This window comes from Terrapene carolina, unplaced genomic scaffold (assembly GCF_002925995.2).
Source record: "Terrapene carolina triunguis isolate 2854851 unplaced genomic scaffold, T_m_triunguis-2.0 Scaffold17, whole genome shotgun sequence".
Lineage (NCBI taxonomy): Eukaryota > Metazoa > Chordata > Testudines > Emydidae > Terrapene > Terrapene triunguis.
In genome coordinates, this window is record NW_020664368.1 from 1,171,735 (window position 1) to 1,185,081 (window position 13,347).

General features: G+C 43.2%; 1 protein-coding gene across 1 annotated transcript in view; it reads left to right on the forward strand.

Annotated features, from left to right (window-relative positions):
* The window catches only part of LOC112120657 (maestro heat-like repeat-containing protein family member 2B), a 54,686-nt gene that overhangs the window by 26,371 nt on the left and 14,968 nt on the right, over window positions 1-13,347 (forward strand). The window contains exons 19-28 of the mRNA XM_026647902.2: window positions 154-306; window positions 1,109-1,135; window positions 1,461-1,583; window positions 1,997-2,076; window positions 2,561-2,696; window positions 2,865-2,960; window positions 9,465-9,588; window positions 10,992-11,104; window positions 11,777-11,929; window positions 13,093-13,247. Coding sequence (XP_026503687.2) covers window positions 154-306; window positions 1,109-1,135; window positions 1,461-1,583; window positions 1,997-2,076; window positions 2,561-2,696; window positions 2,865-2,960; window positions 9,465-9,588; window positions 10,992-11,104; window positions 11,777-11,929; window positions 13,093-13,247 — 1,160 coding nt within the window. The remainder of the gene's footprint in view (window positions 1-153; window positions 307-1,108; window positions 1,136-1,460; window positions 1,584-1,996; window positions 2,077-2,560; window positions 2,697-2,864; window positions 2,961-9,464; window positions 9,589-10,991; window positions 11,105-11,776; window positions 11,930-13,092; window positions 13,248-13,347) is intronic.

The following is a 13,347-nucleotide window of genomic DNA, read 5'->3' on the forward strand; positions in this document are numbered from 1 at the left end:
TTGCAAGTGGTTTGAGATCTTTGGCTGAAAAGAGCTTTGCAAGTGCAAACTGCCATTGCTGCTGTGAGCAATTCCTCGGTCAGCAGCAGATCAGAATTCCAAGGCAAAACGAATCACAAGAACTTGTCTCTAGTGACGTTTCCGATTGTCTAGGACTACCACCGTGGAAAAAGAGGCAAGACTCGCAGCACCCTGATGCTGACATACAGCAACGTGGCTGTTCATGCTCCAAAAGACCAGCTTCTCTCCCGAGTAGAGGCAGACATCACAGGGAACATCCTTCACCATTACAGAGCCAGTTGTCAGGTAAGAGCTTTTGTGTGATAAGTGTTAGGGGCATTACCCTGAAGTTATGACATTGCCTCTGAGTTTATAGAGAGAGGGCTTGTATTTTCTAAAACTCTCCTTTGAGCAATAATTTGTCACATAACTCAAATTTAAAACTGTAATGGACGGAACGTGAGCTGTCACATGTTGTATCATTTTTGTTGCTCTTTGTATTTTCTCTAGTTTCTCTATATTCTTCTGAAATTCTGTAGACCACAGCTACACAGTAATTCAGATGCAGTCAGACTCAGGCTATTCAGAATAAGACTCTAACTCCCCTAATATGTATGTGTATCTAGCGCTATCTTTCGCTACCCAAGAGAGACTAGTGCTAGCTTGTATTTAGTTGATTTGCTGTCACTCTGTTTCTTGGACACACTACTTCCCTTACCTCTTATCTGTCTTCTTGTTTGTCTGTGTGCTCCTTATTTCTGTTCCCTAGGTGTCTGACTGCTGGCACTGACTCTCATCTCCGTGCAACCTCTCCACGTCGCTTTGCCATTCAATTCTGCCCTGTCTGACTGAGACTCTCATTTAGGCATTGTCAAAAACAGTTGAACCAAACTGATATCTTCTAGTAGTTCACAAATGCAAATATTATGTAGTGTGGCCCCTGATATTGACCGCTGCAAAACACCCCCTCTGGATACATTTCCTGCGTTTTGGAAGATTTAACAATAGTGATTTCTCTCTGCTCCATATTCACCAGCCAGGACATTTTGAGGATGTGTGTTATGTTGGACATACATTGCTAATAGCTGTTTTGCATTTCGTTTTTCAGGTGCTGGGCATCACTGTTACGAACAAGGTAAATTCTAAATAATCTGCTCTCAGGTCTTGCATTTTCTATACACAAGTTGCTTGTTTAAATTGCACAGAGCTTGATTTCCTTGCTACATCAAGCAGGAGTCCTGGCTGCTCTGGTGTAAGTGGACCTGGATTTATTTGATGAACCTGGGTTTTCTTTTCTTCTGAGGTGGGTGCAGAGCCGGGGTCCTCTGCCTTCTGGGGTCTGCGGACACCTCTCTCCTCTCCTGAGGCTAGATTTAATTCCTGATCTTTATCTTCTGGACTCTGGTTCTTCTCTCAGTTTCTCATCCACATCCTCTTGTTTCTCCTTCTGGATTATGTAGGACATGTACCTAAAATTAACCCTCATCCAGAATGTCACGGAGATTAGCTGTGCCATCTTGGAGACCAGAGACTCCCAGGAGTTCGAATTCTCTTACAAACAGGAGCTCCTTGGCTACATTCTGGTGAGTGATTAGGAGCTTTGAGGACTGAAGTACAAAGGAGTTTGTTGTAATGCAATAAGACTGGTTTTCCAGGGAGATGTTATTTTATCCATTGGCTGTGACTGTACTACTGCAGTCTCATGAGCTACCTGCATGGCACCCCGAATGCTGGGTCCACTCTGAGCTCGGCAGAGACACTGACATATTGTGGGCTGTAACTGGAAGGAATGGCTTGTGTCTGGTGAGTTATCTTTTTGTCCTCCGTATAGCCTGCAGATGGCCCTACGGTCCATTTCAGAGGCAGAGAGCCTGCTGAGAACGGTGTCTGTTTATTACAGGTCTGGCATATAGCCCTATTTCAGGGTGTGAGAGGAAGACCTCTCTGCCTTTCAAATCCATTTCCCATTTTTTATGTCCCTATTAATGCATTTCAGGACTTCGTTAAAAAGGAACCACTGGATTCCCTGGCATCTCCAGTTCGCTACAAGGCAATTCTTGCCATTGGACATCTGAGGTAGGCTATTTTCTGCCATATTTCCTGGCACTGTGATGACTTCTTATTTGTTAATTCATGAGTGTCAGGTTGGGAGCAGTCTGATGCCTGCAGGGTTTGGCTCACATGCTGCTCACCAGCAGAACTTTCATTCTTGAGGGTTCGAATGTGTCCATTTAGAGGTTTGTGCTTGAAAGACACAAGACTGGAGGTTGTGGGGCATGCAGTACAATGGAGGAGAGTTCAGATGGGGAGGGAGGTGTCTGGCTAGCTGGCAGGGGGAAGGAAGCTTGTGGGTTTCTCTAAAAAGGGGACTTGAAGCTTTAGCTTTACTTCTAGATGAGCCAATACTTAATAGAGGTGCAAAGAGGTGCTCAGCTGCAAAGTGAAGGGTTGTTTGCATTTGGGGTTCTAGACTGGGGCACTCTCTAGCCATTGGACCCACTCTTTTACTTGGAGGTGGTACTGAGTCTATTGCATGACTTTTCTCTCTTTCTTCTGCCAGCAAACTCAAACCATCTTTGACCTTGGAGGAAAACCGTGAGCTCCTTGATGAGTGTTTCAAAAGTTTATTTCCCCTTCCTCCCTTGGAGAAGATGAAAGAGGAAGGCGAGACAGCCAAGGATGCTCTGCATATACAGGTACGTGACAACAATTCTCCTCTGGCACCATCCACTGTATTTCTGCCCAGCAGGCACTGGGTGATGGCAGTCACACATGGCCTCCCTGGCAAGGTTATGGTTAGCTTTCCCCGGCCCACACACACAAATGATCTGTGCTGAGCCTCACTCCTTCTCTTCTGGTTTCAGTCACTGTACGTGAGGTCCTTGGAAGCTCTTGGCAAGCTAATGAAGACTTTGCTGGAGGAAGAACCAACCGCAGACTGGTTCCAGGAAATGTTTGAAGTGAGTAGACCATTGAACAGCGGTGGAGATTGTTTCTTGTGTTACAGCAGGGAAGAGTCAGAGATTTAGGGGGTCAAGCTTCAGTTGTGGAGGAATTTTCCACAACGGAGTGAATTTTAGGGAGAAAGCACTACATTCTTCCTTGTGATAAGTGGGCATGTGCCCCATTGAAATCCATGGAAGCTATGCCATTTTATGCCAGGGCTGGATTGGGATCGAGTTCTTACAATGGAGTTGACACTACTTGGACCGGCAAGAAAATCACCACTGCAGTAGCCAGATCCAAGAGAACCAGTTGAAACTGATCACTTCTTCTAAGAGGAATTCATTAATATTGAGTTAAGCCCTATGTATGGAAACTCATTCAGAGGAGACTTCCTGTTCCTCAGACATGAACAGAATATCTTGAAGAGCTGAAGGGTAGGGAGTTTGATGCACCTTCAGTATAAAAATGAAGTTATAAAAGGCGGGGGGGACTTCTCTGCTCTTATTCAAATTATAAAGAAATGCTCCTCTCTGTCATTTTGCCACTCGACGTGGGAGAAGTTGCCCAGGAAACAGACCACAGCAGCAGACATCAAACAGCATGCAATGTGCTAGACAGCTCCCATCAGACAGTCTACAGCAGACATCACATACACGGGCCCAGATTCATCTCTCATGTAACTCCTTTGGCTTCAATCACCAGAGGTGAATCTGGTCCCTGGGACTTGTATATCTAAGGGGCTCTTCCATTAGACATGTAATTCCTTTGCTACACCGAGGTCAGATGCTTTGGAGAGGGATTTTAGTGACAATTAAAGAGATGTTTAAGAGGAACTTTTGGGAGGGATTTTCTGGTACTAACTCTGTCCATTCCCCTGCTCTACCAACAGCTACTAAGGACATGGTTCAGTTCAGGGAAGGAGTGGGAGAGAGAAAGGGTCTTGCAGGCCAGCACCCAGCTGCTGACTGCCTATCAAGAGGCAGTTAATAGCACAGTGAGTATAGCCTCTTACTCTTCCTTGAGCTGACTTCCCTGCTTATATCAGATCTGACACTCAACGCAAATGCATGAAAAACTCTTCCAGGGCAGCAACTGGGTTCTCAAGGTGACTAAGATCCCCCTGCTTCCAGAAGAGAGGTTTACACAACAATGCTGTGACCACACTCCGGGCAGACTGCAAGAAGTAGAGGGCAGACAATCCCCCAAACTGATGGCTTATTCTATAATTAGATTCACCAAGTCAACAACAGAAGAGCTCCCACCCTAGTTAACAAGATGCCAAACGCAGTCCCCTTTTGGCAGTCCAGACCTTGGCTCCCATCTAAACATCCATGTCTTGGAAGAACGGGGAGGGATAGCTCAGTGGTTTGAGCAGTAGCCAGCTAAACCCAGCGTTGTGAGTTCAATCCTTAAGGAGGCCATTTAGGGAAGTGGGGTGAAAATCTCTCTGGGGATTGGTCCTGCTTTGAGCATGGGGTTAGACTAGATGATCTCCTCAGGTCCCTTCCAACCCTGATATTCTATGTCTAATATAGTGAGGGGTTACTGAAAACTTGGCTCACCATATGTGATCATAAAGGACCGGATGCTTATCCCCAGGTCAATATGAATCTCAGGTCTTTCCTAAATATCATGCTGTCAGCCAGTCCTTAATAACTAAATCTAAGATTTATTGTTAAAAGAAAGAAGAGAGTTACAAATGGTTAAATGATCAATATCCATACAAGTGACTTTCAATGTTCATAGTTCAAGATCACAACAGTGATGGAATAAACTGCTGGTTTGTAAAAGTCTCTCTGGAATCATCCCAACAGATCAGAATCCAAAGGCAGCTTAGATGTAAAGTCTGTTAGTTTTTCCATGCACTTTCCAGGTTATTCCAAATGATTATTTGGAAAATCTCTGTCCTATGGCTTACACTTTCCCTGTTCAAAGTTTAAGCAGACTAGAGATGATAGGCTCAGGCCCGAGCCTTCTCTTTTATAGCTATTCTAGCAGCCTGACAAGCCTACCTCACAGAAATTGTCACAGAAGGACCTTCCCCCAATGCAGATCACCTGTTGTACTTTGCTTTGAAGATAATCTTCTATTATCATTCTATTAACACAGTAAACTAGTTACATTCCTTCGCATAAGGTAATTAGCCGTTCTTCCATTATAACACAGATAGTTAAGGTGAAGATAATGTAGAAATGATTGATTTCCTGGAGTGTCTTACATCTTTGATTTTAAGGTTAACTGAACACCTTGCATACATAATTAAGGCAATTAAGACATGAAAGGGAATTAGCATCTACAAGCTAATTTGGTTATATTGTGAAACTTCTAACCGGGTATAGATAAACACAGACAAATACACTTAGCCTCTATTGTTCATTTTTGAATGAGTTGATGATTGCTAGACTAATACATCTCTTAGAAATTCACATGCAAGTGAACTGTCTTGATACAGTAGAAGCGCCTCTTGTTAAGTTATTATGGGTCATACACAGGTTGACTGGTCTGCCAGTGTCACAAATGCATTCTTGGTTCTTATGCTCCCAGGATGCTAAAGCTGAATTTCTATTTAATCAGCTAAGAACATAAATCATAAGAGTTGCTATCCTGGATCCCCCAGAAGAATGGTTCATCTAGCCCAGTATCCTGTCTTCTGACAGTGGTGGGTGCCAAATGCTTAAGAGGAAATGAACAGAACAAGGCAATTGTCAAGTGAACCATCCCCTGTTGGACAGTCCCAGCCCCAGCTTCTGGCAGTCAGAGGTTTAGAGACACCCAGATCATGGGGTTGCATCCCTGACCATGTTAGCTAATAGCCATTGATGGACCTATCCTCCGTGAACTCATCTAATTCTTTTTTGAACCCAGTTATACTTTTGGCCTTCACAACATCTCCCTGGCAAAGAGTTCCACAGGTTGACTGCATTGTGTGAAGAAATACTTCCTTTTGTTTGTTTTAAACCTGCTGCCTATTAATTTCATTGAGTGACCCCTTGTTCCTGTGTTATGTGAAGGGCTAAATAACACTTCCTTATTGACTTTCTCTACACCAGTCATGATTTTATAGTTCTCTATCATATTCCCTCTTAGTCGTCTCTTTTCCAAGCTGAAAAGTCCCTGTCTTTTTAATCTCTCCTTGTACGAGAAGTTGTCCCATTGTAGGACTCATGAATGAAATTGTTTTTAATTGTTTACTGTATTAATGTAACTTCATAAATAAAGTTTTATGAATGAAACAATATTCATTCATAAAACCGGTTACCCCAATAACTGGCTAATTAACAGTTAAGATGCTTGTTAAGAGCCATAGCTGTTCAGTCAGCTGCCTTTGTAAGTTTCACTATCAATCCAATTCCTGCTTAAATCACTGAGACTTGCTCTGTTTCAGTATTGTAATTTCTGTTCACAATTTATTACACTTGCCTACAGTGTAACTTCTGTTCACTGTTTGCCATCCATTATACTTGTCTATATTGTAACTTCTGTTCACTGTTTGCCATATTGTAATTCAAACCCCATTTTAAAACGCTTACTCCATTTTGTAAGGGCTTGCTGCAACCTTCATTTTTGCAAACCCTGCTGTAATCTTATTAGTTTAGTTTAGATGTGTGAATGAGGTATGTATGGATGATGGAATCAACCTCCAGCCCCGGCCTGTCCTGATTAAATAGAGTTCAAACACCAACGGCTGAAGATGCAGACAAGAGCCCTAACAAAGTAAGAAGAATCCACCCTAAAAAGAAAAGGTACAATAGAAGGAAGATCAAAGCCCGGTCCCAGGCTGAAAGTCATGTCTGCAATTGACGGGTGATCAATCACCAAACCCAGAGGCAGCGTGACACAGCAAGACCTATAGACTCTGGATTCAAACTAAAGCCTACAAAAAGGATGGGTGAGATGGAAAACTTTGGAGGAGGGTAACATTCTGCTGCCAACATGGAAGGGCATGGGTGCATGCCCAACAGAGACCCAGCTCGTCCTTGTGCCCGGCTTTCCTGGCCAGTTAGCCACCAGAAGCTACGAACCCAAGCTGCAAACTCAAGCCACAGACTCAAGCAGGACTGGTAACTATGCAGCAGCTGCAGAACATCTGATGGATGTGTGTGTGAATGTGTGTGTATAGGTATTAGGTATAATGTGTGTGTATAAGGATTAAGATATTAGTTACTGGTCATAAATCAAATTGTTATCATAATAAATGTGGCATCTTTATCTTGTCCCCTTTAATAAGATCCTGCTAGTTTTTATTGGTATAACACCATACGCCTAATAATTTTTGTTGCTCTTCTCTGTATTTCTTCCAAATCTAACATATCTTTTTTGAGATGAGATGACCAAAACTGCACGCAGTATTCAAGGTGTGGGGGTACTGTAGATTTATATAGTGGCATAATGATATTTACTGTCTTATTATCGATCTCTTTCCTAATGGTTCCTAACATGTTGTTATGGTTTTTGACTGCATGTTGAGCAGATGCTTTCAGAGAACTGTACACAATGATTCTGAGGTCTCTTTCTTGAGTGATAACAGCTAATTTAGACCCCATCCGTTTGTATGTACAATTGGGATTATGTTTTCCAATGTGCATTACCCAGTTCAGTACAGGAATCAGAGGCACAATGTTATCAGATGTGCCTGTCACTTTGGGTAGGCTCATTGATTAGGGTTACTCTTCTGGGGGAGGGGGAGTTTTCTGTAATTCTGTTAATATGCTGCTTATGTCACTTGTGTGTTCATATGGAGCTCTACTCCTTCTTTCTACAAGTCCCCTCCCAATGGAGCTCCCAATGGAGCTATCCTGCAGGACCTAGGTTCCCCAGGACTAATAACTAGAACTAGATGAAGATGCGCACACACACTAGCAGAGCAAGTCAATCAGCATTCCCCAGCTGATCCCCTCATATGTCCCTGTATTCAGTGTGCTGGGTTAAGCAGCACTTTCAAGCTGGTACCCTTATGTGCCCCTGGTCTCAATAGGCTGGGTTGAACAGCACTTTCAGCTGCCCCTCCCTTATGTGCCCCAAGTTTAACACATCCCTATCACACTTTCACATTACAATTGTACTGGGAGTAACACACTTGATGAGCAAACCCCACCGTATTTTGGGCACTACAGGGATCTTTAGCTTAGGTGCAAGAAGCGTTGCTGCAGAGTAAATGGGGGAAGCTAAAAACACAAAAGAGTAAAATAGAGAGAGAGAGAGAGAGAAGTAACCAGCTGAACCATAAAAGTTATTTATTGAATAATAGTGATAACTACACAAGGAGGGCTAAACAAACATAACAGTTACATTTTAAAGGTTAATACCTGAGGTAGAAAAGAAAACAGAGAGAGAGAGGGATCTCCCCCACTCCATGAGGCTTGAACTGGTCGGGGTTCCCAGGTGATGGTGGTAGCTCAGGGTCCTGAGTGCTGGAGACAGGCAGAGCCCCCAGCACAATCAGTCAGGAGATGGAATCCCAATGGAACTGATGCAGAGTTTGGGTCTATACATCAGAACCCTTACTTGGACATAGGTCGGGGGGTTTGTAGAGAAAATACAATGGCTCAAGGGAGAACACTAGATTTGTTTATGGGTAAACTGATGGCTCAAGAATTTTCTTTAGGCTAGGCCAGGGGTAGGGAACCTATGGCACACGTGCCAAAGGCGGCACGCGAGCTGATTTTCAATGGCACTCACACTGCCCGGGTCCTGGCCACCGGTCCGGGGGGGCTCTACATTTTAATTTAATTATAAATGAAGCTTCTTAAACATTTTAAAAACCTTATTTACTTTACATACAACAATAGTTTAGTTATATGTTATAGACTTATAGAAAGAGACCTTCTAAAAACGTTAAAATGTATTACTGGCACGTGAAACCTTAAATGAGAGTGAATAAATGAAGACTCGGCACACCACTTCTGAAAGGTTGCCGACCCCTGGGCTAGACAATAGGAGCTGATTACTCTTGGCTATGGGTGTTGTTTTCTTACAGGGAGCTCACAAGGCAACTAGGCTGCTACAGTATTTTGGGATATCAATCAAAGGTTTATTACTAGAATTGCTCTGATAATTGCTGAGCTGGGTGTGTGCAGGTGTAAGTTCATTAGCATCTGGAGCAGGGATTCCCATGATGCAGTGCGTCCCTGCTTTTCTGGTCCCAGAGTTCAGTGCGGTTCCCCGTTCCTCATTCTTTATGCAAATCCCTATCCCATCTTTCATGCAGATGAGGCTAGGGGAGTTGTCTCTGTTCTACATTCTGTATGCAAAAATGGAGACGTCTTAATCTTGTCACCCTTGTCAGGGGGGGTCTAGGTGTGTCTCCCCATGCCCTTCATTGTTCTCTGCAAGCCTTTTCTCCGATCGGTTTTGGTTCAAACAGAGACGGGGTGAGGGGTGTCCTTCATGAGTCACACAGGCTAGATACAGCGCCCTGGTTCCCCAAAAACACAGAGCTGACTGGTATCAACAATAAGGATGGCAAGTGAAGTCTAGTACAGCTGGAGAACGTTCATTCTTCATTCTTTTGTAATTAGACTCAGGAAACTTTTAATCGGTTTGGATCTCTGATTGGACTAATAGCACCATACAGCTGTGATTCACTGGCCACGTCCCGTCAGTGGGCGGTTGACTGTATCAGCTGCCTTCTCTGTATACAAGGTGAGGAGACCATTACCAGGTATAAGTAATTCTTCACCATTAGCAGGTATAAGTAACTCTTCACCTTCTTTCACTGTTGTAATGTCCATTTTTCTGCCTGTCTAGTTCTTTCTGTCCTGTCTGTTAGCACTTAGATAACAGAATGGTGGGCATCTTGTAAATACCTGATTAGAAGAGAAGATTATGATGTGTAAAGAGCCTAGCACACTTTTGGGAACTGTACAAATAATAAATGGTCTGCATACAGGTAGATAACTGCTAAATTCCTTAGGGCTTGTCTACACAGGGACACTAAGGAAAGTTAATCCAAATGAACTAAAGGTGTAAATTTAAAGTGGCATTAAACACATGTGTGGATGCTCTGATTCTGAATTAAAATGGCCCTTATTAATTTTAGTGAATTACATGAATTAAACTAACCTGAAATAAGGCCCCTTTAATTCTAAATAAGTGTGTCCCCATAGGTGTTTAATGAAGTTTAACTAATGCATTTTGAAAATTAATTTGGATTAGCTTTCTTGACTATCTCCATGTAGACAAGCCCTTGGTACTAAACATTTTCATTCTCTTTACCCTGCCACTGGCTGTATTGGAGGGGTTTCCTGGAATAATTCTTTAAACAAAAAGTTCTTCCAGCAGCCCTCTGTCATGAGCATTCAAAGCTACTGGAGTAAGTGTAGGCCATTTTCCCCTCTGTGAGAGAGTAGGATATTCTTTTCACCTGATGGTTAGATGTAGGGTTAGGGTGACCAAACAGCAAATGTGAAAACTCGGGACAGGGGGTGGGGGGTAATAGGAGTCTATATAAGAAAAAGACCCCCCCAAATCGGGACTATCCCTATAAAATCGGGACATCTGGTCATCTTATTTCCAATTATTATTAATCAGTCCTAAAAAACAGTGTTGGTGATTCAGAAACAGAAGAAGGGACTCCAATCTTTGCATGTACAAGATAGAAATCCCAGCATTGTTTAGAAGTGACTGATGAGCCTGGGTTTCCTGCCGAAGTTTTTGTCCAGACCCATCTCTTTTACAATGAGAGTTTGGTGGAGGGATTCACCTCTACATTGGAACCTGAGATCTATCTGCATGACTTGTACTTGAATATGAGATTAGATTTAAATACTAAGAGCAGAGAGGCTACTGAAACCAGACACACCCAGAAAGCTGCTCCAAGCTGAATACAGTGCTTGTTCAATCCTGTATCATTCACAATAAATTTAGGGTGTAATCCCGACTCCATTACAGTCAACAGGAGTTTTGCCATTGACTTTGATGGGGCCAAGATTTTACACTATGCTGATAACAGCATAGCACATGGATCCTTCTGTATGAATATCCATGCAATAGAGGTTCAGTTTCATTAATCGTTACAGTACTTTTTCTCCTTTTCTCCACTCCAGGCCAGTCCATGAACCTGGGGTCAGCGGCGGAGGAGGAGCTGAAATGTCTTCGTGAAGCACTAACAGCTCCAGACCCTGAGGCTCTGTTTCAGGCATCTTCCAAAATGGCCAGGGTAACTGACTCAAAAAGCTTGTGCGGATGTTCTAGTGACGGGGCACTATTCATTTTACATTTAAGCTTTTATGATGCCTTTCCGTACTTGGAGTGAGCTGTGGGAGCGGGGCATTCATTGCTAGTAACCAGCAGGATGCTTTTCATAGATGTGTGCTATGAATGCCATGTAAAAACCAGATTCCACAGAATGTTGCACGCACATGAAAATACGCACGCAGCTGCGCACACATGTACCTATCCAGCCATCCATGAGAAAAAACTGTGTTAGTGGAACATCAAGCTGAGAAACCACCCAGTCTTCATTCTGTCACTTTGTGGGTTTGCCTTAGCCTATATTTGTGTGCATGCCTCTCTTTACTTCATTTTATAAGTTGTAAAAAGATGCAGTGTATATAAGAGAATACAAACTGGAAACTTCCCTCCTGCATATCCAGTACAATGTTGTGCTAACTGTGCCACAGAGGCTTTGCCTCTAACCTGATATCATTAGTGTAGAATACAAAAATGTCGTATCTAGACTGTCGAGAGAATTGTAATCACAAATGGCTCGCTAGACATGAGGCTAATTAACACTTTGTTGATGCATATATCTTTTCATAGAGATATTAGGCCTCCATTTTTAAAAAGCCAGACATCATTGCAGTCTCTCCTGTTTTTGATTTGTTCCCAGGTTGTTAGTGAGTACTTTCCCGCAGAACAGGCTACAGACTTTATTAAGGCCACATTGGGTGGTATGTTGTCTGCCAGCCCCACCTGTGCCACGGCAGCTGGACTGTGGATGAAGATCATCCTGAAGGAGTGTGGAGATGCCATGCTGGACAAGGTAAAACGGGAAACTGGAGAGGTTTTCTGCCTAAACTCTAGGCTTTTAGCTCTTTCCCCTTATGTGTAATGAACAAAAATCTTGCTGTTTCTCCCCCTCGGACATAGAGTCGATTCCATCTCTGTTCCTACCCTAAGATAGGCAATGGCAGAATCAATCGTAGTAGACAGAGATAATCTAAGGGAAAAGGAAGATGGTTGGTTATTTATTTGTCTAGCTTGTTGCCACAGTATTCAGCCAAGAAAGGCTTGAAAAAAGAGACTCTGGGGAAAATACAACAAGACAGAATGACTGGCACTTGGAATCATCCAGTTCTTAGGAGGCCTATGGCTAATGGCTACCTGGATAAAAATAGCACTGTAGTCATTCCCAGTCAATCTGGAGCCTGGGCTCTGAGACCCACCCTCTTGCCAGGTTTCAGAGCCTGGGCTCCAGCCCGAGCAGGAACAGCTACACTTTTACACTGCTGTGGGATTTTTTTGCTGTGTAGACGTACCCTTTAAGAATAGAAGGGGGGAGGGAGGGAGAAAACTATAGTGTCTTTGGGATCCACTATTTATATGCCTTATTCTGGAGCCCAGTGTGTTAGGGCTAGATGAAAGGAGCACTCCACAAATCTTCTAACAAGGCTGGTGAAAGGTCTCAGGACAGGGAACCCTTGCAGCAGAACTGCCATGTTTGCACAGTGTTTTGAAGATGTGAAGGGTTAGGAGTGAATACGAGAGGTCATCACCTGTTCATAGTCCCAGGCATTTGCACACTGTGTTTAAAGCACTTGCATATTTTGTGCTTGTGGTTGTTTATGAACTCCGCATTCTTCGAGGCAAATGGTCAGATTTGGCTGCTTAAATCACACCTGCAAAATGTGGGCAAGCAAAGCCTTCTTTTGTGCATGCGAACTGGTTTATTTAATGCATAGCTGGGCACCACCACATTAAATTACCTGGTATGTATATGTGTGTGTCAGTGTTAGTTTTTACAGCCAAGTGTGGGCAATTTTTGTGGGTTAAATTTATGCAGACATATTTGAACATTTGTTTCTTGAAGTGAAGAATTTCTAAAAAAGCAGCAACTGGCTAAATGGCTAAATAAAGGTTTTGATTCTGTAGAATGAATGGAGAGAAAGAAAAAGGGACATTTCTTTCTGGTTTTGTTCCTTCCAGGTGCCAGATATCCTGGTTATAATATATAGCCACATGTCTACTATCCAGGAGGGCAGCTTGAGGCAGTTCCTGGTGGAGGCGGTGTCCATTTTAGCTCACCGTGACCTAGAGACAGTGATCTCCAGCCTCCTCGGCGAACATCTGCCGATGGACAGGTATATACCGCTACCTATTGCATTCATCTTGGTGAAACATGGATCCCACAGCTTTACTGGGAGATGTAGGGCTTTATTTAAGCAGCAGACAGTTTGGGAT